This window comes from Podarcis tiliguerta (genome assembly GCF_965153285.1).
Source record: "Podarcis tiliguerta genome assembly, chromosome: 9".
Classification (NCBI taxonomy): domain Eukaryota; kingdom Metazoa; phylum Chordata; class Lepidosauria; order Squamata; family Lacertidae; genus Podarcis; species Podarcis tiliguerta.
In genome coordinates, this window is record NC_139542.1 from 2,200,465 (window position 1) to 2,225,554 (window position 25,090).

The window sequence follows — 25,090 nt, forward strand, 5'->3', positions numbered from 1 at the left end:
TGTGGATATTAGGAGTCCCTAATATTAGGAGTCTGGCACTGCTATCCAGCAGCATTTGCCAATGGCTTCTGCCTCAGAGTTGCAACTTGGGTGTTTCAGGAAAACCAGGAACTGGGTGCCTTTCTTTATGACTTCTGTCATGGGCACCCGCCCCCCAACACCTCCCCTTTATCTCCCTGCAATGTCTCATTTCCTCCAGGGAGACGCCATTTCCTCTTTAGACTTCCCCTAAGAGGTCAGCCTTAAGGATTCCTGAGATTTAGCCCCCTCTCCTCTCTCTCATTTTATTACATTTATCGCCCACCATTCTGCCAAGAAGCTGAATGTGGAAATGCATTTCTCTCCTTGTCCCGTCCTCACAACAACCCTGTGAGGGAGGTTGGGCAGAGAGGGAGTGGCTGGCCCCAGGTCACTCCCAGTGGGGCTCTTGGCTGAGTGTGGATTCGAACCCTCGTCTCTCCCAGGTCCTAGTCTGACCCTCTAACCACTACACCGCACTGCAGTTTTGATTTTAGTGGCACGTTGTAGGGAAAGGGGGGAGGCAGAGAGGAAGCATCCTGAGAAAGGCTTCTAAAAATAAAAATTTCAAGATTTGGGTAGACACTTTTATTTTGAACCAGGACAGCACTGACAACTGATTATTTCACGGCAATAAAAGGGTGTGCATACATCCAGGCTCATATCCCCCTTTCTGGAGGTGATGTGTGAATGTCCCCAAAGCCTTGGACCAGCCACCTCACCCGCCGCCAAGTCAGTTAAGTGGGTTTAGAGCAACATTGTGCCCCACCGTGGACAAGCCCTGACGCTCAGAGGGCCGTGTTGGAGGACCCATCGGCCCCTCTGGCCTCCCGGGGGTAGTACTCTGCCAGGATATTCTCCGGGATCCGTTTCAGCAGCTCTTTGGGGAAGATCCGCAGCAGCTGCCAGCCGATGTCGAGCGACTCAAATACGGTCCTGTTTTCGTAGGCGCCTGGGGAAAAACCAACATCGCCGGTGGGTTAAGGACAGGAGCGAGCCAGCGGTAAATCGCCAGCAAGCAAGCTGGAATTAACTCTTGATGAGCAAAAGCACAGGAGAGTCAGGCCTAATGAGCACAGCACCTCATCTCCGGCAGGTCTTGCCCCCATGAGACTAAAGGTTCCTGACTCCCCACAGTCATCTAAGTCCCCTTCTCTCCAGGGTTTCCCCCAGGCAATTGGAGACTATGCCTGCCTGCAGCTAACCTCTCCTCCGCCCTTTTCATGCCTCTCCTGGTTCTGGGAGATGGGAGCTTATCTCAGCAGGAGGGGGAGACACCCGTGAGTCTTCCTCAGCCAGACTCCTCTCTGCCTCTTGGCCTCCCTCCTCTCCTGCTTCAGCTTCTGCCTCTGAGTCTGGACTGCTCTCTGCCACCGACTCTCCCCGGTCACAGAGCCCTGTTACCTCTTCATCTTCCGACACTCCCCTCTTCCCAATCTTCTCCCTCTGACCTCTCACCGTCGTCCCAACACCAATCCCCGGACTCTGAGCCTTCTTCCCTTGGGCAGGGGCGAAACTAGGCTTTATATCATCCGGGTCAAAGACCCAGTTTGGCACGCAAACCAATGTGCATTTGCGTGTACACACAAAGGATGGGGGCCTCAATGGGACGCCTCGGGGGCTTCATCCGGGGTTCCCCAGCTGGGGCCTCCTACTGTTCCTCTGCATCCAGCCAGTCCAAGACAGTTAATATTGCACATTCAAAAGGAGGAAAAGAAAAAGGTGATGGTTTAGAGGCAACGCTACACATTTAAGACCTTGCCGTTGCCTCTGAGTGAGGCAGAGAAGGACTCCAGGTGCATTTACTGTACAGGATGTACGTGGCCTGGTTATGACCTGTCCTCTTGATCATCCCATAAGGTCCAGATAAGCCACATTTCCTTCTGGGTAGCCTTGCGGGGCTGCATGCCAGTGGTGGTCGGGACCAGAGGAAAAAGTGGGAGGAGCAACAGATGTTTAGGGAAGTTTTTAATGTTTGAAGTTCTATTCTGTTTTTAATGTTCCGTTTAAAGCTGCCCAGATGGGCGGGGTAGAAATAAATAAATAATAAACAAACAAACAAACAAATAAAATAATAATGCCACTTTTTGCACAGTAAGGTAGTTTAAACACCTGGGACTCAGCTACACAGCTGCAAATATAACGTTTTAAGTGTGTTCTAAGCGTGTTATACAAATGTGACAGGGACGCGGGTGGTGCTCTGGTCTAAACCACAGAGCCTTGGGCTTGCTGATCAGAAGGTCGGCGGTTCGAATCCCCACAATGGGGTGAGCTCCTGTTGCTCGGTCCCTGCTCCTGCCCACCTAGCAGTTCGAAAGCACGTCAAAGTTCAAGTAGAAAAATAGGTACCGCTCCGGTGGGAAGGTAAACGGCATTTCCGTGAGCTGCTCTGGTTCACCAGAAGCGGCTTAGTCATGCTGGCCACATGACCCAGAAGCTGTACGCCAGCTCCCTCGGCCACTAAAGCGAGATGAGCGCCGCAACCCCAGAGTCGTTTGCGACTGGACCTAACAGTCAGGGGTACCTTTCCCTTTCCCTTTACAAATGTGACACTAGATGGCGATGGTGAGCTTATGGCAAATTCAATATATTTTTCAAAATGCTTTTTAAGAAAAGCATTTTCACAACGTTTTTTATATGTGTCTAGATTCCAATGCACGAGAGAGAGAGAGAAAGAGACAGACAGACAGACAGACAGACAGACAGACAGACAGACAGTGCTCTTCTTTCTCCATCCAGACAAGCAAGAGGCATTAACAAAGTCCAGAGACACATTCCAGCCCTGCAGAAACTCTCAAGGAGGATGCAAAGCAGGGGAAGCACAGGCTTCATCCTGGGGAAGGGGTGTGGCCTGGGGCCGGCTGGAGATGCCTGGAGGGCTGCATTTGCCCTGAGTTCCCCTCGCCCTGCTCCAAGGCCACGCTTCTCCTTCCTGCCTCCGTGCCGAGCGAGGAGGACAAACGTCCCTCCCAGGTCAGCGCTTCCTGGCCACCTCCGTCCCCCACCTACCTTGTGCAATGAACTGCTTCTCAAACTTCTGCAGAAACTCCAAGAAGAGGAGGTCGTCAGCTGAGAGGGCTTCTTCCCCAACCACGGCCTTCATGGCTTGCACATCCTTGCCGATGGCGTAGCAGGCGTACTGAGCGGGAAACCACAGGGAAGGCATGAGTCAGGGTCCTGCCCGAGACAAGCGCCCTGACCCCGAGGCAGCCAGGAAAACCCCAGAACCACCCTCAAAAAGAAGCTCTGAAGTCTTAGCTATAAAGGTGTGTGGGTTTTTTTAAAACATGGGCATCGTAGATGCACAAAATCTACCCTCTGCATCAAGTCATCTTCTGCATTTAGCCACAATGTTCTTATTTGTGGGGTTTGCTACAAGATTTTGGGGTGCCTGGACTGCCCTTCTAATGTCTGGGTGCTGGACACTGGATTTAGCATGTTAAAATCAAGCAAGTCTGGATTTCTGTGTTCAGGAGATCACCTGGGGTGGACTATTAAGGAAAACAACCAGCCATTAGGAATCTCACCAGGGAGACGGACCGTTCCTTCAGCTCAGAGTTAGATCAGGTCAGAGTTTCAGACATAGTTTAGGACTGGGTTTCTGCAGAAAGGTTTCCATCTATAAAAGTCAGCAAGCTGGAGAAAAGCTCAGAAGTTTTGGAGCCTGTTTTGAATCCTGGGCTGCGGCGACGGGAAAAGCAAGACTATTCAGGGGTGTCAATGATGTGAGCCCCTCCATCAGGTTGTATATATACATAAATATGGATATGGATATATGTAAAAGACTCCACAGTCTCTGCTGTGCCTTGTGATAAGATTTTTAAGGTCTTAAATATATAATAAATGTTCATAAATGTACCAAGCAAACACGTACATAAATATATAACCCACATCTCTGAGGACGAACAGGAAAACAGCCATGAAGCCATTTTGGCTCCCAAACTGACCAAATGTTTTCTCTGAAAAGTCAAAGGAAAATGGAAAAGCCTCCCCATTGTCTTTTCCTTCACAAATCCTGTCTTAAGTGTATGTCTATGTGTGAATAGGGTGAGCCTGTGACCTGGCTCAGGAACTAAGTATTTATCATTACAAAAGACTGGCCAGGCTCCCCAGGGTATCCAATCAAGTGAGCATTAACAGGTAACCTGCCAGACAGGAGGTAAACAACGCACTCAGATTTCTGTTGTAGACCGCCCCTTTCTGTGATGTAGGTATGATGTTTCTGGGGGTGGTCTTGGACTCCAGGGTGGGCAATTTAAAATGTCTATATAAGGGCAGGCACACCTGGGTTCTGGGTCCTCCTCCTTTCCTGCGTGTGAGGGGAGCACCCTGTTGCAACAGATCAATAAAGATCAAGCTTACTAGCTGCTTTGCTTCTCAATCTTCTCTGGTTGGCCTCTGTTATTTTCTCCTACCAATAGGGAACCTACATAAGGACTCTATATGGGCTCTTGGATACCCCATAAAGGAAAAAGGGTTGATTTTTGTTTACAACAGCCTCATTTCTGAAAGAAAACACGGACTCCAGGTAAGAGCCTGGAACCTTGGGTGGCGTGCAACAAAATTTGTCGCTCCGTTCTCTCGATGGCTATGCGCTCCCCACCCCCACCCCTCTTTTCCACAGAGGCTCAAGCACTCACCAGCTGATTGGAGACGTCTCCGTGGTCCTTCCTGGTCATGCCTTCCCCGATGGCTGACTTCATCAGACGGGAGAGGGACGGGAGGACATTTATGGGAGGGTAGATCTGTGGCAAGAGAAAGCAGGTGGGCACCTCTGGTTTTTGGGAATACACTCTGTGTGTGCGTGTTTAGCCCACGGGCCCATCTGTGTCTCAGCTTAAGGTAGATTCCAGGACACCCTGTGCCTCCTTGAATTCCTCCTTGCCTGTGTGGCGTATCTCTCCAGCTACACATTCTCCTCCTTAAATCTGGAAATACTCTATGTATTTGCATTTATGCCCCACCTTTGCTGCAAGGGGTTCAAATTGGTGTACGTGGTTCTCCTGCTGTTTAATCCCCACCAGGGCCATCTTACACATAGGTGCTAGGGGTGCAGGGCACCTGGGCGCCATGGTCTCAGGGGTGCCAGGCCGAGAGTCCGGGGCCCGAGAGTTGAGTCCACAGAAGAGCCCGCCTGTCGGTCGGAGCGCCACAGCGGGCTCTTCTGCTGCGGGTGGCTCTGCGCCGCGAGTTTGGGGGCGACTGAGCCAGCAAGATGCTGAGGCGGCCGGTGAGGTAGGCCAACTTTGCTGCCACATACACCCGGACAACACCATTACTGGCCCCAACAACATCAAACATACCATCTCAGAGCTATTTAATTACTCATCTTCTAACATTGTGTATGCCATCAAATGCCAACAGTGCCCTTCAGCTCTCTATATTGGACAAACAGGCCAAACCCTGCGCCAAAGGATAAATGGACATAAATCTGATATCAGGAATCAGAGCAACCAGTAGAAGAACACTTCAATCTCCCAGGACATTCAATACAGGATCTCAAAGTAGCTGTCTTATTACAAAAGAATTTCAGAAACAGACTTAAAGAGAAGTTGCTGAATTGCAACTTATGTGGGTTAAACCACAGAGCCTAGGGCTTGCTGATCAGAAGGTCGGCGGTTCGAATCCCAGCAATGGGGTGAGCTCCCGTTGCTCGGTCCCTGCTCCTGCCAACCTAGCAGTTTAAAAGCATGTCAAAGTGCAAGTAGATAAATAGGTACCGCTCTGGCGGGAAGGTAAACGGTGTTTCCGTGCGCTGCTCTGGTTCACCAGAAGCAGCTTAGTCATGCTGGCCACATGACCTGGAAGCTGTACGCCAGCTCCCTTGGCCAGTAAAGCGAGATGAGCGCCGCAACCCCAGAGTCGGCCGTGACTGGACCTAATGGTCAGGGGTCCCTTTACCTTTACCAAACTTAAAACCATGGAGAGACTTGGTCTGAATAGAGACATTGTATTCTTATCTCATTATACATGATAAAGCTATTTTTAGCCATCCCACCCCTTGCTTTTTCCTGTAAAGACCAATTGCAGTCGTTAACAGTCGTCAACAGGTTGACCACACCTATCAGCCAATCACCCATTCCCACCACCCTTCTAAGTAATACCCCTCCCCACCCTCTCACTATATATAAGGGTCTGGTGACTTCTATTTCAGTGTATCTGAAGAAGTGTGCATGCACATGAAAGCTAATACCAAGAACAAACTTAGTTGGTCTCTAAGGTGCTTTTTGTTTTGTTCCTGTGAGGTAGGTTAGGCTGAGGGGCAGCAACCAGCCCGAAGTCACACCCGGTGACATTTCCTGGCTGAGTGTGGATTTGAACCCAGATCCTAGTCTGACACCATGGGCTTAGCTAGGGTTTTTGTTAGGGGAGGGGGCAAAACCTCACTGTGCCACCACTGGCTCGCAGGGAATCTTGCTGACAATCAATGTAACTCTCCTGTTCGGAATTTATGGAAGGAAGCAGTAATACTGACAAAAGAGGAAAGGCTGATGAAATTGTGGGAATATGTTGAGCTGGCTGTGTTAACAAGCAGAGTTCGAGACCAAGAGAAGGAGATTTTAAGGAAAGAATGGGGGAAGTGGAATACATGAAGAATTCCTGTAAACATCATAAAACGCTAGCAGGACTAGAATAACCAGAGCAGAGAAAGTTTAATAAAATGAAACGAGGTGAAAATAAAATTGTAAAGGAGCATTTTGCATATGCAGTTGAACAGGGGAAATGTTAACGAAACACAGAAGGTGGGGAAGGGAAGTCGTGGATAGTGAGATGATTTCAGTAACCATTTGTAAAATGGAAAACTAAAAATGAACTGGTGTTTTTTTAAGAAACAGAATTTAAGAGGACAGGGGATCTCTGGATTCAGGGAGGAGACAGCGTGGGACAGCAGGAAGTGAACAACGCATGGGCTGAGGGTTCAAAATCCACAAAGGGCCCCCAAATCCACATTAAGCCAAGGTGTGGAAGAGCCCTTAGCTGAAACAGGAAGACATTATTATTATTATTATTATTATTATTATTAACTGAAAATTTATACCGCCCTATACCTGGAGGTCTCAGAGCAGTTCCCAGAAACTTGCAGGGAGTTTTCTAGAGTGGCTGGGGTATAAATAATAAACTATTATTATTATTATTATTATTATTATTATTATTATTATTATTAACTCCTTAGCAGGGGAAGCAATGCCCCATGTTTAATATGTTCACTTCAAAGGAAAGGACTTACTTTATAGCCACATTTATCCACATACTCAGGAAAAAGACTTGGAGGGCTTGAGAAAAAATTGTAGTCTTGAAAAGCCTTTCTATCCTCGTATTGTCTACCCAATCCGACTGCCCATCCTTGAAGATTGCCTGAAGGCTTACAGGATTGAGAGGCCAAGTTACATTGCCCACTCACCTATCCAGTCTTCTACCACACCGAGCCCCTCAGCAAGAAGTAAAGGTAAAGGTAAAGGGACCCCTGACCATTAGGTCCAGTCGTGATCGACTCTGGGGTTGCAGCGCTCATCTCGCTTTACTGGCCGAGGGAGCTGGCATACAGCTCTAGGTCATGTGGCCAGCATGACTAAGCCGCTTCTGGCGAACCAGAGCAGTGCATGGGGATTCGAACTATCGACCTTCTGATCGGCAAGTTCTTGGCTCTGTGGTTTAACCCACAGCGCTACCCGCGTCAGCAAGAAGTAGTCCAGACCAAAGTTTGAAAAGCTCAAGCCCTCACAGCAGCCCAATTACAGTCTCACCCCTAGACTAGTCAAGAGCACAGAGAACCTTATCCTTACTTGAATGGATTCTATAACTCAGAAGGATTAGGGGCATATTCTGGGTCTGCACCTTCAAGCCATCTCCCACAAGCCTTTCCCTACCACAAATTTTTGTTACCACCATATGGCATGAGCATCAACAATGTCAACCTCTTTCCAAAGATGTGTCCTTTCTACAGCAGCCTACTCAGTGGAGGAAGCATCCCCAATATGTCCACTTCCTTTTCCTTTGCAAGGATAGAACCACGGGCAGAGGTAAGGATCAAAGGGGAAAGGGAAGCCACAGGTAAACCTACCTGTCTGTTGTGGAGCTGCCTGTCCACATAAATTTGCCCTTCGGTGATGAATCCGGTCAAGTCAGGAATGGGGTGAGTGATATCTGTAAGGGGGGGGGGAAGCAGGTAGATTAGCCGCTGGCCCTGCTAACATTGCAAGTGACTTCTCCGTTCCCTGGGCTAATCGTGGGATGTTGTTTTTTGCAAGTGTAACTGATGCAACATATAACATGCAACATGGAACTGGTGCAACAGCAGCACACAGGCATTGGGTTTTGCACCGAACCATCCACACACCCTTCTGCTTTATCAGTTTTGCAAGGCTCCTCCAGGGATCACTGCATGATTGCCATCTGGAGGGGCACTGAGGATCACAGAATAGCAGAGTTTGAAGGGAACCCCGAGGGTCATCTAGTCCAACCCACTGCTGTGCAGGAATCTTAGCTAAAGCATACAGGACAGATGGCCGTCCAACGTCTGCTTAGAAACCTATAAGGGACCTTATGAGTGCGGGATGTGAAACACAAGAGCAGTCAAGTACAACATTCCTAGAGTGAACATGTTTACACATGGGGAGGAATGTTTGTCCAGCCAGCAGGTCAACTTCCTGTTTCCTTCTGGGCTGGGAGAGACTTCCTCTGCATGAGACTAGAGGTGGGCGTGGCCTCACCTGTGCAGGTAACAAAAGCATAGGACTGGCCGCCATCTCACTCTCTTTTTGACTACATGCATTGAAGAAGCAACATCTGCTTAGCCGAAGATGCTCTCTTGACTTCCAGCCAAGAGAGGACAAAGGGACTGTCTCCTTATGAGATAGTTTCCAGGTATATGTTACTTTTCTAAGCTAAGTCTGCCTTCTGGGATCCAATTGTGAACAGAATGTGAGTGAGTAAACTCTTTTTATACTTTTATAGAAGATTGTGTCGTGTCTTATCTTTTATGAGGGAATAAGGAGGAAATATCAGAACAGTTATTATAGAGGCTTTAGCGAGCCTGAGCAAATGCGTCTGCTGTGAGCTTAAAAAGGGGAATGTTACTCTGCTAAATTGTGAACTTGTTAACACAAGTTGGAAAGGCTATAATCGAACAATATATCCTCTCCTGCATCCCTGAACATTCCCACAACGAGTGCATCTGTTCCAGTTTCAAATGGCTCTGACTGTTTTACTTGTGCGTTCTGGCACAACCAAAGCAGAACTAAGAAACGTGGCATTTGTGGTAGAAAAAGGTATGGGATCTTGGTATGGGATTCCTGCATTGCAGGGGGTTGGACTAGATGACCCCTGGGGAACCCCTCCCAATTCTATGCTTTTATGAAACCACCATGAATGCACAATAAAAAAGACACCTGGAAGGTCTGTATGCCATTCCCCCCTTCCCAGTGCCCCCAAAATAATTCCCCATCTTGCACATCCACCTGAATTAGGAAACTTCCCCACCACTGACAGGTCCAAGGAGAGCTCTGTATTCCTCAAGGATACCTGAGCCTTAACTTACCTCTGTTTGCAAATACTTACCTCATATCTTAAGACTCTTAACATCATCCCCAACATTCAGAAACACCTCCCCCCCACTATATTTTACAAGGGTGTGTGTGACTTCTGGAAACACTCATCTCTATCTTATCCTCTCACATCTGCCCCTCCCTGTCTCACTTCTTCCCCTGCAGAAATAAATACCTACAGATTTCATCCTAAGGTACGTTTCAGCCCCGATGATGACTGATTTCACTAAAGGAACCGAGAGGACGTGCGGAAGACCGTATGAGGAACTAAAATTTGCTTTTTATCGCTTGCTTCTCCTTGACCCCTGCTCAAACAGAAGCAGTTCCTTTTCCTTTAAAAAGCTAAGGCAGCCGCTGAGCTGCGGCCAGGAGGGTGGTCTAAACTTGAATGGGTTGAGACAGATGAAGTGTTTTGTGAGGCTGTGGTTTCTCAGCCAGCAGTGCCTTGAACTGGGAAGTTTGTTGCAGGAGGCTTTCAAGCAACGCTCCACAATCCAACCGACCCCACTGGACTACTTGAAAGATGCTGAGGGTCTCAGCAAACGACCAAATGATTTTTTCAACCTGTAGTGGCAACTGTAATGAAGTGTGCTGCAAGGTTTTAATCCTGTTTCTGCTGCTTCTTGTGTCCCTTACATCACATTTCACCCCACTGCAATTTACATTCCACAGACTTCAGGTTGCAATGCAATAAAATTCCATCTGTTTAGGGAAGCTTTTAATGTTTAACAGACCACTGTATTTTAATACTTTGTTGGAGGCCACCCAGGGTGGCTGGGGAATAAATAATAAATTATTATTATTAATATTAAAGCTAAAGTCTGCCTTCTGGGATCCATTTGTGAACAGAATGTGAGTAAACTATTTCATATACTTTTATACAAGACTGTATTGTGTCTATCTTTTTATGAGGGAATAAAGGGGAATTACCATAGAAACTTATTTTAGAGGCTTACACAAGCCTGGCAAAGACGTTATCCGCTGTACAAGTTTAAAAAGGGGGATGTTACTCTGCTAAATTGTAGAACTTGTTAACACAAGTTGGGAAGGATATAATTAAGCAACATATCCTCTCCTACCTCCTTAAACATTCCCACAGTGTGTGTGTGCTTTTTTTTTGGGGGGGGCATAGACTCCCAGTAAAATTTGCCTTCCTCCCTTCCCCCTTGTCAGCCACTCCTCACTCCCAGCTGCTGTTGCTGCCGGACATTTCCCCCAAACCACTTTCCCCATAGAAGTCAGCGGCCCAGGCTTTCCCTGAGCCTTTTCCCAGCGCCCCCTCCCCGCTCACCATCGTTGGGCATGGTCAGGATGGGGATCTGAGTGATGGAGCCGTTCCTGCCCTCCACGCGCCCGGCTCTCTCGTAGATGGTCGCCAGGTCAGTATACATGTATCCTGGGAAGCCTCTGCGCCCGGGGACTTCCTCCCTGGCAGCCGAGACCTGGTGGGGGAAAAGGGGTGAATGATGGGGCACAGAGAGGGGGTCCATTCCCTGCCATGTTAGGTGCCCCGGCCCACACCCTTTCTGAGCCGCGGGGTGACCCTCTGACCTCGCGCAGCGCCTCAGCGTAGGAGCTCATGTCCGTCAAGATCACGAGGACGTGCTTCTCGCATTGGTAGGCGAGGAACTCGGCTGTGGTCAGGGCCAGGCGTGGGGTGATGATGCGCTCAATCCTGTGGGAAGGAGGGAGGTGTCAGCACGGGGGTCTGGAGTGCTGAGCCTTGCAAGCCGAGCATCCAGTCTTGCCCAAGTCTTCTCCTTACTACATACCCCCCAACAGTTCTCAGACGAAAATAAGTGTGTCCTATTCCATTCCTATTCCTGAAGGGACGCGGGTGGTGCTGTGGGTTAAACCACAGAGCCTAGGACTTGCTGATCAGAAGGTTGGTGGTTTGAAGCCCCTCGGCGGGATGAGCTCCCGTTGCTCGGTCCCAGCTCCTGCCAACCTAGCACTTCGAAAGCACGTAGATAAATAGGTAACACTCTGGCGGGAAGGTAAATGGCATTTCCATGCGCTGCTCTGGTTCGCCAGAAGCGGCTTAGTCATGCTGGCCGCATGACCCAGAAGCTGTACACTGGCTCCCTCGGCCAGTAAAGCGAGATGAGCGCCACAACCCCAGAGTCAGTCATGACTGGACCTAATAGTTAAGGGTCCCTTTACCTTTATTCCATACCCTCCTACATTTATCCGATGAAGGAATACATGAAAAAACATGGTTCTGGAACTGGAATATTAATAGATAATGTGTAAAATGTGCAGGGGTAAGCAAGGAAATAATAAAAGAATCAACTGAACAATTATTAAACTACAGCAACACAACAAGATGGAAGAAGTAAAAGAAAATAATATTGAGGTCACACATGGGTGAAGGGGAGTGGGGGGTATAGGGGAATTTATAAAAAATTCTAATATAATATTTCTAATTGCATTGCATTTATATATAGCAAAGGGAAGCAAGCCTATATCAATTAGGCATATTTTAATCTAGTCAGCTATGTAATAGGCTTATGTTACAAAATGAACATGGATTTTGAATTTGATGTTTGTAATTCTTTTTTGGTTTTGGAATAAAGTTTTTTTTTTTTTAAAGGGAATAAAAGAAAATGAAAATATGGCTATCCCAACATTTATCCAATTAAAATAAAGATGTTCTATTCCATACCCTCCAACATTTATCCAATGAAAATAGGGCCACCCTAAGGGAAAGCGGGACATTTTGGGATCAGATCAGAAACCAGGACAGCTTCTGTAAATCTGACGGTTCCTGGAAAATAGGGACACTAGAAGGGTCTTCATTGCAGGGCTCTGTAGCCATTATCTGCACACACCATTACAATAAGGTGTGGGTTTTTGCATGCCTGTGCCCCTGTGCGCTGTTGCACGAGGCCCCTGTGCACTGTTGCATGGATGGGCGGAGAAGTGTTATCAGCTGATGCACAGGTGCTGCTTGCAGGTGGGGGAAGCACACCTGTGCTCTGGGAAGAGGCTCCTTCATTCCCACAAGCTGCTGGTCGGGTCGTCTTCCATTGAACTCACAGAAACCCCCAGGCTGGACCGTGATTTAATCAGGGGTGCTGCCAGGCTGTTCTGATTCGTGTATTTATTTCATTAAGTTTATACAAGGCTTGATTGTAAGAAAACCCCAAAGCAGTTTACAAAAAACTCACGTGGGGTCATTGCCCAGGTTCAGAAAGAGGCAGACGTTCTCCATGGAGCCGTTCTCCTCAAAGTCCGACTTGAAGAAGCGGGCAGTCTCCATGTTTACCTGCCAGCAAAGGAACAGAGGCTGAGTTGTAGTTTGCAACAAAAACCAGATTGGTGAAGAAACAAAATAATAAAATAAAATAAATTCCTTCCAGTAGCACCTTAGAGACCGACTAAGTTTGTTTTTGCTATGAGTTTTCGTGTGCTTGAAGAAGTGTGCATGCACATGAAAGCTCATACCAATAACAAACTGAGTTGGTCTCTAAGGTGCTACTGGAATGAATTTTTATTTTTATTTTATTTTGTTTCAACTACGGCAAACCAACATGGCTACCTACCTGTAACCAGAGTGGTGAAGGTTTTAGTCAAAGACAGCTAGAGCCAGTTCAGGCATTTAAAGACCTATGTCAAAAACCTACAAACCAACAAATTTCTAAGGGTTTCCGACTGCCCAACCGGCCAACATTCCGGAACAGCGCTGCAAATATAAATTGACATCCAAGATCAGTCAGAATAGCAGAGGACTGAGACCAAGACATCATCTGTCTTTGGATGACAACAGCCCTTATGTATATAATTTTGTTTCCAGGTTTTAGCAAAACTGCAAATCCTTTTAGCCGGTCAGAAAATGTATGCTGGGTTGGCACAAATAAGTATGGTACCTCTGTGTTTAGCCAGAAAATAGGCTAGCTTTGTTTTCTTCCTTCAATATTGTCAAACAGCATTTTCAAATGGAAAGTTAAATGGAGAGTTGCTCTGGTCAGTCGTTGTGAGAACAGGGTGCTGGACTAGATGGGCCAGGGGCCTGATTCAGCAGGCAAATCTTAGGTCCTTAACAGCTGTATATAGCTTTCTTCAGGCGTGAAGTGTTCTTCTTGTGGGATGTGAAACACATGAACAGTCAAGTACAACATCCCTAGAGGGAACATGTTTACACATGGGGAGGAATGTTTGTCCAGCCAGCAGGTCAACTTCCTGTTTCCTTCTGGGCTGGGACAGACTTCCTCTGCATGTGACTAGAGGTGGGCATGGCCTCACCTGTGCAGGTAACGACAAAAGCACAGGGCAGGGCAGCCATCTCTCTCTCTGTGACTACATGCATCGAAGAAGCAACATCTGCTTAGCCAAAGATGCTCTCTTGGCCTCCAGCCAAGTGAAGACAAAGGGAATGTCTCCTTATGAGATACTTTCCAGGTATCTGTTACTTTTCTAAGCTAAGTCTGCCTTCTGGGATCTGATTGTGAACAGAATGTGAGTAAATACTTTTGTAGAAGACTGTGTTGTGTCTTATCTTTAAGAGGGAAGAAGGGGGAAATACCAGAACAGTTATTATAGAGGCTTTAGCGAGCCTGAGCAAATGCATCTGCTGTAAGTTTAAAAGGGGGAATGTTACTCTGCAAAATTGTGAACTTGTTAACACAAGTTGGAAAGGCTATAATCAAACAATATATCCTCTCCTCCATCCCTGAACATTCCCACACTTCTGAGTCTTATAAAATCACATCCACAAGAGCAGTTAAGGCTAAATACCAATAATAATAATAATAATAATTCCTTTTTGCTGCAGGTGGAGGGCAGAGCGTAGCCATCACAATTAGCAGCCATCCATAGTCCTCTCTTCTTCCATGAATTTGCCTCATCCTCTTTCAGAGCCAGTTGCTGGTCATCCCTGCCTCCGGTAGCAGTGAGTTCCATAGTTTAAACTATGTGTTGCGGGAGGAAGGACTTTCTTTTATCCCACCTGCTGATAAAGATGACCTGGGGACCAGCGTCAAAGGTGGGCTGCCAAAAGGAAGTGCTTGCAAGGACGCAGCTGTCCACTAGAGGGGAGCAAGATGCTGCCAATTAGCTCACCTGGCTGCCTGGGAGATGCTCAAAGCCTGAGGATGCGGCAGGGAAGCTTGTCTTTTCCCAGAGGGAGGCCTCTTGTGCCGCCAGTCCTGCTGCCTTGGCTGAGCATCCCTCCAGGAAATATTTCCTAACAAACTCTCCTTAGGGCTCCAGAGCCAACATGGGCCTCTGGGTTATGGTTACCAGATTTTTTTCAATGAATCCGGGAACACTTTTTTTGTTTTGAAGCTGAGTAGCAACAGGGAGTCAGTAGTGGAGATGGTGAGGCAAAAGACCCTGGGCCCAAGCACACATGCATACAGTCATACAGGAAAAAAGGCAGGGCATTAATAAATATAACAATGAAAACAAAGATTGATTCTGCAATAGAACCAACGAATTAGAAGGCAGGGACGAATGCAGATAAGGGAGGCTCTTACATTACTGGCTAGAGCATGATATTTGATGTTGTCTCCCCTTATGGCTTTGATCTATAGGCTATCACTAAAATGAGGCAGCATTTTAAACTGTATTCTAACTTATATTTTAATTGACTGTTTGGGGTTTTTTTGTTTTGTTTTGTTTTTAATGTTTTTACTGTATTTATATTCTGTGTTAGCCGCCCTGAGCCCGGTCTTGGCTGGGGAAGGCGGGGTATAAATAAAATATTATTATTATTATTATTATTATTATTATTATTATTATTATTATTATACCAATAATGCCAAGGTTGCAGGTTTGATCCCCAGACGGGACAACTTCATATTCCTGCATTGCAGGCGGTTGGACTAGATGATCCTTAGGGTCTCTTCCAACTCTGCAATTCTATGAGCAGGAAAGATACCAATGGCTCCTTGCGCGTAAATGCAAGGGGACAAAACGGGAACAAAACTCACCCCCATGGCAGCAAAGACGATGGCAAAGTTGTCCTCGTGGTAATCCATGACATCTTTGGATTTCTTCACCAGCCCTGCTTGCCTGCAGATCTGGGCTGCGATCTGAGAGGGGAGGCGGAAGGAAGACAAGGCTACCGTCTCAAGGACAGAACAGAGGAGATGGCGCACCCTCCAACATTCCTCAGATGAAAATAAGGACGTCACACACACACACACACACACACACACACACCCTGACCTTCCTCAACACCTCTCCCATTTCTTGCACACACCCCTCAATCAGCTGGTGAGTTTTTAACCCTCTGCCCCAGTTTCTGGGGTGTTTTGGACATAACTTTATGACCACTGCTCCATAGATAATTATTTCATATTGAATTGTCATTATAGTTCATGCGTATAGGTAAATGTAAAGGGACCCCTGACCATTAGGTCCAGTTGTGGCCGACTCTGGGGTTGCAGCACTCAACTCACTTTATTGGCCGAGGGAGCCAGCGTACAGCTTCTGGGTCATGTGGCCAGCATGATTAAGCTGCTTCTGGCGAACCAGAACCGTTTACCTTCCTGCCGAAGCGGTACCTATTTATCTACTTGCACTTTGACGTGCTTTCGAACTGCTAGGTGGGCAGGAGCAGGGACCGATCAACAGGAGCTCACCCCGTCATTGCAGGGATTCGAACCGCCAACCTTCTGATTGGCAAGTCCTAGGCTCTGAGGTTTAACTCACAGCGCCCCCTGTGTTCCAGTTCATGCATATAGTTTGTAATAATTTGAGTTACTGTAAGTTGCCATGTATATGCAAGTCATTGTTTCAATAATTCATTTGCAGTTTATGAAGCATTTCTGTATCCTTCTGCCGCACTGAAGAAGAATTCCACGAAACAGTGGCTATATCCGGAATCACTGCTCACTGTTCACCACTTTGGCACCGTTGGACGTCATAAGACAAAGCTTTAGGGCTTGTTTTCACCAGATAAGAATCTGACCTATTGCTTCTTTCAGAGACTTGCATAGTCTACAAAGACTTTTTAGAGACATATAAGACTTATGTCTATTTGGTTCTATTTTTTCAAGCGAATCCATCGAGAGTGCACATTTTGTGACTTTCAGAGATTTATAAGATCTCTGTTTATTTGGTTTTTCATATTGTTCAATGTTCTGTATAGATTATATAAAGAGTTCATATTGATATTGCATTGTTGGACTTGGTCATTGTGTTGCCTTGGATATTACCGTGTTTTGGACAAAGATATAAGCATTCCTGCCGCAGGAGAATGAGGAGAGGGATAACATACGGTATTTTTTTGTGCAACCTTGAGCTCCTTGGAGGAAAAAAGCAGGCTGTGTGCCAAAAACTGTGATTCTTACATTGCAGCGGGGCTCGAGCCTTTGCAGTCCTTCCCACAACTCTGCAACTCTACGAAATAAATAAATGAAGGGCCTTTGCTGGCCTCTCAACCCACCTCCCTCCGTTACTCTCCTGTCAGGCGGCGGAGCGTCCAACACGCCAGGTCCTGAGTTTATCATATTCACTCTCGCCTGTCACTCCCGATTAGTCAGAGCAGTTTCCACCTGACTTCCTCCCTGGGTGTGTATCTGTGGCAAGGAAACTGGTCTGCTTATTCATTTATCTATTGAATATATACCCCACCTTTTCCTCCATGGGGCTCAGGATAGCATCGTGGTTTCCCCTCTTCCTCATTCAGCCCTCACAACGACCCTGTGAGGTAGGCTGGGCTGGGACAGACAGAGACCCAGTGAGCTGCATGGCCAAGGATTTGAACCCAGGTCTCTCTCATGGGCTACACACCTGGCCCCAGGTGCATTCACACGGAGATGAGCCTCAATGTTTCAACTAGGGCCAGGGTCTTTTCAGCACTGGCCCCAACTTGGTGGAACGCTCTGTCACAAGAGACCAGGGCCCTGCGGTTTCCGCAGGGCCTGCAAGACAGAGCTGTTCTGCCTGGCCTTTGGTTTGGACTCAGTCTGACCCTTATGTTTCCCTCCCCTTATGGTCTTGATCTATGGGCTACTTTTAAAATGAGGCTGCCTTTTAAATTGCATTTTAACCTGTATTTTAAATTGGTTTCCCCCCCTATTATGTTTTTACTGTAATTTTTATTGGTGTTAGCCGCCCTGAGCCAGGCTCTGGCCGGGGAGAGCAGGGTATAAATAAAATTTATTATCATTATTATTATTAAGTCCGTCAAAGGGCACCGTGGGGCAAGTTAGGCTGGCGTGTCAGCAGAGGTCCAGATTTCCAGCCAGGAAAGGGACAGGAGTGTCTGTGTGAATCAGGTTCAAGGTCCTTAAATTGATTTACAAAAAGCCCAGAGCAACATCACTTAAGGGTGCCTCAGGGTCCTCCTTGTGTCCCAGATGAGATCACCTGCAGGCTGGTTTCCAAACAAGGAGAAGCTGAACCTTGAGTGTCATGTGCCCAGTCCTGTGGAACTCTCTGCCACTGGAAATTCAGCAGGCAACTTCCATGCCAATTTTTCCTTGTCTGCTGAGATTTTGGCCCCAGAGAGCGTTAATTCTGTAGCGTGTGGCTCTTTGATTTTAAAAACGAACACGAGAATCCAGACAGAGGAAATTCCGGATGGAGCAAAACAGGGTAGGGTTAGGATCCGGACCTCAGGTGCATACGCTTACCTCATTGTGGGGGAGACCTGCAGCAGAGAAGATGGGGATCTTCTGACCCCTGGCAATGCTGTTCATGACATCGATGGGGGAGATCCCAGTCTGGATCATCTCTTCTGGGTAGATGCGCCCGTGTGGGTTGATGGGCTGGCCTGGGGAAAAAGAGGCAGGAGGAGGGAGGGGGTCATAGAATCGCAGAGTTGGAAGGGACTCCTGAGGGTCATCTAGTCCAACCCCCGCAGTGTAGGAATCGCAGCTCAAATGCAGCAATCACAGCTGGCCAGTCAGGGATGGGCTAGTCACTAAGCAGAGAGCAATGATCATATCGAAGCAGAGACTATAAGGCTTTGCTGCCTTGCTGATGTTGGTAGGCCAGCGGTTGCCAAACTAGTGCCCTCCAGATGTTTTGAACTATGGCTGGGGCTGATGGGAGTCTCACCAGTTCAAAGCCTGGTGAAAGATGCAGCAGCAGCCACAAAACAGTCGCCATTCCTGTCTTCTTAAAAGTGGCAAACACAGATTTAAAGCTCTGTGTCCGAGAACGCCATTCTTTTTTCTGTCCTGGCGCTTTCTTTGCAAAAACCTGCTCTTTATTACTCAATCTGAGCAAATGGAAGAATTGGCGTCTGTTCTGATCAAATCCTAAAGAGTGGGTTTTCATAGGGAAAGATTCAGCCCCCCCCAAAACCCCACAGCAAAACCCCAAAAGCTCAGACACGGAGTTTTTAAGTGCAGACTTTGCTGGAAAGAGCAATGCCGAAGGTAAATGTGGAGAAGCCCTTAGTCTCAGCCTAATCTACCTACAGGGATGTTGCGGGGATTAAATAAGAGGAGGGAGAGAACCATGGAGACCATCTTGAGGTATAAATGCAAAAAATAAATAAAGGCTCCCTATACCAGGGACGCGGGTGGTGCTGTGGTCTAAACCACAGAGCCTAGGACTTGCTGATCAGAAGGTCGGTGGTCAAATCCCTGCGATGGGGTGAGCTCCCGTTGCTCGGTCCCTGCTCCTGCCAACCTAGCAGTTCGAAAGCACATCAAAGTGCAAGTAGATCAATAGGTACTGCTCCGGCGGGAAGGTAAAAGGTGTTTCCGTGCGCTGCTCTGGTTCGCCAGAAGTGGCTTAGTCCTGCTGGCCACATGACCCGGAAGCTGTACGCCGGCTCCCTTGGCCAGTAAAGCGAGATGAGCGCCGCAACCCCAGAGTCGGTCACGACTGGACCTAATGGTCAGGGGTCCCTTTACCTTTTACCTATACCAGGGGTACTGAAACCCTCTTTCGTTGCCTGAACTGGGTCCCTCCCTAAGACCCTACTGATTTTGGCAGTGCTGGCGAAAAAGGAGAGGGGGGAATAGAGGTGGGGAGACCCCAGCAGCCAGATATAAAGGAAGAAGATAAATCAATGTGGGGGAACAGAGGAAAAACCACAGGGTTTTCTCTGCCTAGAAAAATGGAGTTCCTTACTTGTGATGGTGACACTCTGCTTTTAGATATGGGAGACCTGTTTAAGAGCAGAGGGAGATCAGGACTTTCACCCGTTCCAGCGTCTTTTTCGGAAGGGATGGGTCCAGCTGAATCTCTCCCCACCTGCACAGATCAGACTAAGGTCTCACCATTAATGTCCAGGAAATCTTCTGCCATAACGGTTGGTCCTTTGTCGATGGGTTTGGCAGAACCGTTGAAGACTCGGCCTGCGGAGAGACACGGGTGTCAGTGTTGGAAAAACGCCCCCGGGAAAGGCTGCCAACTTCCCAGGTCTTCAGAGCGTCTCTCTGGTGGTCCTCCATGGCTATAAATCTCCCTCAGTCCAGAGAGACCTTTCTCTCCTGAAAAGACCATGCCAGTCTTCTGGCATATCATAGCAGAAGAAAGACTCAATCGTAGTTCTAAAACTACTTTATTCACAGTCTTATATACAGAGACTCCATCAGTACGTCTGTGCTCCCTGAACACCAGTTCAGAAAACCAGCGACACACACAGAAGCGAAACTAAACTTCCAATAGTACTCAGATGGAAGAGATAATACAGACATCCTTTCTCTTTTTTCAATTTTTTTAAAAAATTAAATAAATTTTATTAGTATTTTCCACACAACAACAACACGAAAAATATCGAAAAATAACAATACACAACACACAGAAACCAGCATTTGAAAAACTAAAAAAGCAACAACTAAAAAAAATCCATATCTTACAAGTTAGTAATATATACACTATAAAAGCAACAACAAAACATTGACTTCCACCAATCCCACAGCACCTCCTTTATCTCTCATTGTGTCTTCCTGTTTTCCTGTTTACCTTATCATCTCTATCCTAACATCTAGATATAAATCCCTCTTTCTTATCCTTTCACTTCACAAGGTTATTCCAGACTCAGCCAGATTTCTGCCCTCGAACCTTGACTTTTGAGGTGTTCATTTAGGCGCTCCCATTCTTTTTTTACTTCCCTTTTTGGTTTTTGTCTTATTATGTCTGTCAATTTGACTTCCTTTCTCACACTCTTTCAGACACTCACATGATGTACACAAATCATAGTACCACTCACTGGTCCAGCTGGAGCAGCTCGGATAGATAAAAATCCTAACATCACCCCCCCATTTTCAGGTAACCGTAAGCTAGTGCAGCATCAAGTGACATAAACAAACAGTTGAGTATACCCCTGTTGTACCAGTTCTACCTTTGGAACAAGCTGCATATATAGCTGTGGCTAGCAGCTCAAACCAGGTTTCAGACATTGAGGTCTTGAGTGAGGTACAAGGTTTGTCCACAGGAGAGACAAAGCCACACCTGAAGGTTGCAAGAGTCAACACTGTTTCCTCAGACCAAGGTAGAGGAAAAGCTCTAGTCCCATGGAAGTCAGGTAACCAGAGGTTTGAACTGGTCAATCCAGTTGCAGGTACACCTGGAGCAGCTCGGATAGATAAAAGCCCTAACAGTCAGAAGGAGGGCCTGGTGTGAGACACAACCTCAGGGATGTGCGGGAATCATCTTTGGACACCTATCACCCTAATAGCATGTGGAGAGGCTGCTGGATCCGGCCAATGGCCCATCTAGTCCAGCATCCTGTTCTCACAGGGGCCAACCTGCGAGAAGCCTGTAAGCACAAGAGCATCTCTCTCCTTCTGTGGTTTCCAGCAGCAATTACTGCCTCCAACCGTGGGCAGCAGAGCAGAGCCATTCCATAGCCTTATCCAACGGGCTTTGGGGAATTGCCTCTTTTTAAGGAAAGGGCTGGTGATGTGATGTTTTTGCTGCAAAATGATCGTCAGCTGTTGGTTAGAGGGTGGTGCTGACAATGTCAAGGTTGCAGGTCTGATCCCTGTTCCTGTATTGCAGCGGGGTGGAGGGTCCCTTCCACCGCTACGATGCGATGCTTTAATAGATATTTCATACGATCTTTCAATAGATCTTTCATATATGAGAACAGTCAACATGCTTTTCTCACTGCACCAGGAGAAATGTCGAAAGCAGAGACATCACCTTCATTCATTCATTCATTCACTCATTCATTCATTCATATATGTGTGTGTGTGTGTGTGTGTGTGTGTGACGAAGAATGGTCTATGCTCCAATTCAATCCTAAACTGAAGACCCAAATTGTTAGAGCCGCACTTCTGAAGCCCACCCCATACAGCTGTGTTAACCAATCTTTTAATTTTTCTTATAAACTTTTACACACCCATTAGCTATGCTTAATTAAGTATATGTTTAAATCTATGTTCGGTTCTTGCTCCTATTTATTTAATAATTATTCATTTAGATTCATACTGTTATGCTATTTATTTAGATGTTTTGCTTATACTGGTCTATGACTGTGATAAAGTACTTGACTATCTATCATCTATCTATCTATCTATCTATCCATCTATCTATCTATCATCTATCATCTATCTATCTATCTATCTATCTATCTATCTATCTATCTATCATCTATCTATCTATCTATCTATCTATCATCTATCATCTATCTATCATCTATCTATCTATCATCTATCTATCATCTATCATCTATCTCTATCTATCTATCTATCTATCTAATCTATCTATCTATCTATCTATCATCTATCTCTATCTATCTATCTCTATCTATCTATCTATCTATCTATCATCTATCATCTATCTAATCTATCATCTATCTATCTATCATCTATCATCTATCTATTATCTATCTCTATCTATCTATCTATCTATCTATCTATCATCTATCTATCTATCTATATCTCTATCTATCATCTATATCTATCTATATCTATCTATCTATCTATCTGTCTATCTATCTATCTATCTATCTATCTATCTATCTATCATCTATCTCTATCTATCTATCTATCTCTATCTATCTATCTATCTATCTATCATCTATCATCTATCTAATCTATCATCTATCTATCTATCATCTATCATCTATCTATTATCTATCTCTATCTATCTATCTATCTATCTATCTATCATCTATCTATCTATCTATATCTCTATCTATCATCTATATCTATCTATATCTATCTATCTGTCTGTCTGTCTGTCTGTCTGTCTGTCTGTCTATCTATCTATCTATCTATCTATCTATCTATCTATCATCTATCTATCTATATCTATCATCTATCTATCTATCTATCTATCTATCTATCTATCTATCTATCTATCATCTATCTATCTATATCTATCATCTATCTATCTATCATCTTTCCATCTATCTTTAATTCTATTAATCTTAAATTGTTTAAAATGTTTTTTTTCTCCTATGTTTCTGGCTGTTTCTATTTTATCTGCAGGCTGCCTTCAATAAAGGGGAAAATTGGGGGGGGGAGGAATAAATAAATATAAACAGCTAAAAGAGACTCCTGGGAGGCCAGAGGGATCTTCCTGGAACAACTCTCTTGGGTTGAGGCAACTGGCTAAAATGTTTTACAATGTTTCAAATGGTTCTAATTTTGATTCCTCTCTTTTGTTTTTGTCAGGTTGGGCTGGGTTAAATGTTTAGCTGGGGTTGGTGGTTATTCTAATTTGGGTATAACTGTAAACTGTTTATTATTGTTGTTTTTGTTGTTATTGTTATTACTGGTGTCTATTGATCGGTTGGTTGGTTGGTTGGTTGGTTTGTTGCCTGTATAGGATGTTCTATTTTTTAATGTTTGATGTTTTGTTGTGTTGTATGTTGTAATCCACCCATATGTTGTAATCCACCCAGAGTGGCTGGGGCAACCTAGCCTGATGGATGGGATAAATAATAATAATAATAATAATAATAATAATAATAATAATAATAATAATAATAGTAATAGTAATAATAATATAAATATAAATATAAATAATATAAATATAAATATAAATATAAATATAAATATAAATATAAATATAAATATAAATATAAATAAATACACCATGTGAGCTGTACAGGACTGTGCAGAAAGCAGCCAAGTTCTACCCCACCAGCAGAGGGTGCCATGGTGGGGGTGGCACATCCTGGGCAGGATTGGCGGTGTGTGTGTCTTGTGCTTTTGCTGCACCTAATCCTCAGGTGCTGGAGGAGACTCTTGAGAGTCCCATGGACTGCAAGAAGATCCAACCTCTCCATTTCTGAAGGAAACCAGCCCTGAGTGCTCACTGGAAGGACAGATCCTGAAGCTGAGGCTCCAAGACTTGGGCCACCTCATGAGAAGAGAAGACTCCCTGGAAAAGACCCTGATGTTGGGAAAGATGGAGGGCACAAGGAGAAGGGGACGACAGAGGACGAGATGGTGGGACAGTGTTCTCGAAGCTACCAGCATGAGTTTGACCAAACTGCGGGAGGCAGTGGAAGACAGGAGTGCCTGGCGTGCTCTGGTCCAGGGGGTCACAAAGAGTCGGAAACCACTAAATGACTCAACAACAACAAACCTCAGGAGGGGAGCAGGCAAAGGAGACCGGGAGGTATGTGTGTGGCAGGAGTGCCAACTTGGCCCTGTGACTGTGGGTGCCCGGGGCCATGGTGCCATGCAGCGTGCCTGGCCCTGGCACCAAAATTTGTGCCCGGCCCCTTCATGGGGAATTTTGTGGGTGCTGGGGCACCCAGGGGCCCAGGGAGTTGGCACCTATGGTGTGCGTCACTCCAAGGGGCTAAGCTGCAGATTTTGCAAGCGCAGGACACCAGCCTTGTTTTCCGGGCTGTAGGTGCTTCGGTTGAGCAAAGGTTTCCCTCTGCTCTTTCTCTCCTCCCTTATCCCTCTCTCTCTCTCTCTCTCCTTTTCTTTTTTGTGCTTCAGTGATGTGTGTCTAAGACAAATAGAATGCGTCGTGGTGAATACCAAGCTTACTGGCCTTTCATGGTCTTCTGGCTTCTTCCTCCCATTTCCATCTTGGCATTGATCTTCATTTGCTGTGACAAGGACAGTGCTTTTCTACCGTCCCTCTTAAAGGACCGGAAGAAAGTTGTTGCGTGTTGGGGGGGGGGACTCGTTGGCGAGGGGGAGGCAGGGAGGGCGAATGCAGCTATATTGATTCCTCCCCTGCGGTGGCCGATAGCCAATCTATAAAGAGGAGGTGGTCTGGCGGATGTTCAAGACGGATCTTTGGGCGAAAAGGTTAATTTGGCCACCTAAGGAAATGAGTCGGTGGGGGGCAGAGGAAGATGATGGATGGTGGCTAACAGATTGAGGTTGAATCCTGACAAGTACTGTTTTTTGGGGGGACAGGGGGCGGGCAGGTGTGGGGGACTCCCTGGTCCTGAATGGGGTAACTGTGCCCCCGAAGGACCAGGTGCACAGCCTGGGAGTCATTCTGGACTCACAGCTGTCCATGGAGGCGCAGGTCAGTTCTGTGTCCAGGGCAGCTCCATCTGGTACACAGGATGAGACCCTCCCTGCCCGCGGACTGTCTCGCCAGAGTGGTGCATGCTCTGGTTATCTCCTGCTTGGACTACTGCAATGCGCTCTATGTGGGGCTACCTTTGAAGGTGACCCAGAAACTACAAC

General features: G+C 46.4%; 1 protein-coding gene across 1 annotated transcript in view; it reads right to left on the bottom strand.

Moving 5' to 3' along the window:
- Positions 1 to 551: 551 nt before the first annotated feature.
- Positions 552 to 25,090, bottom strand: part of ATP6V1B1 (ATPase H+ transporting V1 subunit B1) — a 70,434-nt gene continuing 45,895 nt past the window's right edge. Inside the window, exons 5-14 of the mRNA XM_083398475.1 lie at positions 19,751 to 19,828; positions 18,149 to 18,288; positions 15,497 to 15,598; positions 12,734 to 12,831; positions 11,115 to 11,238; positions 10,855 to 11,005; positions 8,081 to 8,163; positions 4,659 to 4,763; positions 3,028 to 3,157; positions 552 to 970 (exon numbers count right to left, since the gene is read on the bottom strand). Of these exons, the coding sequence (XP_083254601.1) occupies positions 807 to 970; positions 3,028 to 3,157; positions 4,659 to 4,763; positions 8,081 to 8,163; positions 10,855 to 11,005; positions 11,115 to 11,238; positions 12,734 to 12,831; positions 15,497 to 15,598; positions 18,149 to 18,288; positions 19,751 to 19,828 (1,175 nt within the window). The 3' untranslated portion in view covers positions 552 to 806. The remainder of the gene's footprint in view (positions 971 to 3,027; positions 3,158 to 4,658; positions 4,764 to 8,080; positions 8,164 to 10,854; positions 11,006 to 11,114; positions 11,239 to 12,733; positions 12,832 to 15,496; positions 15,599 to 18,148; positions 18,289 to 19,750; positions 19,829 to 25,090) is intronic.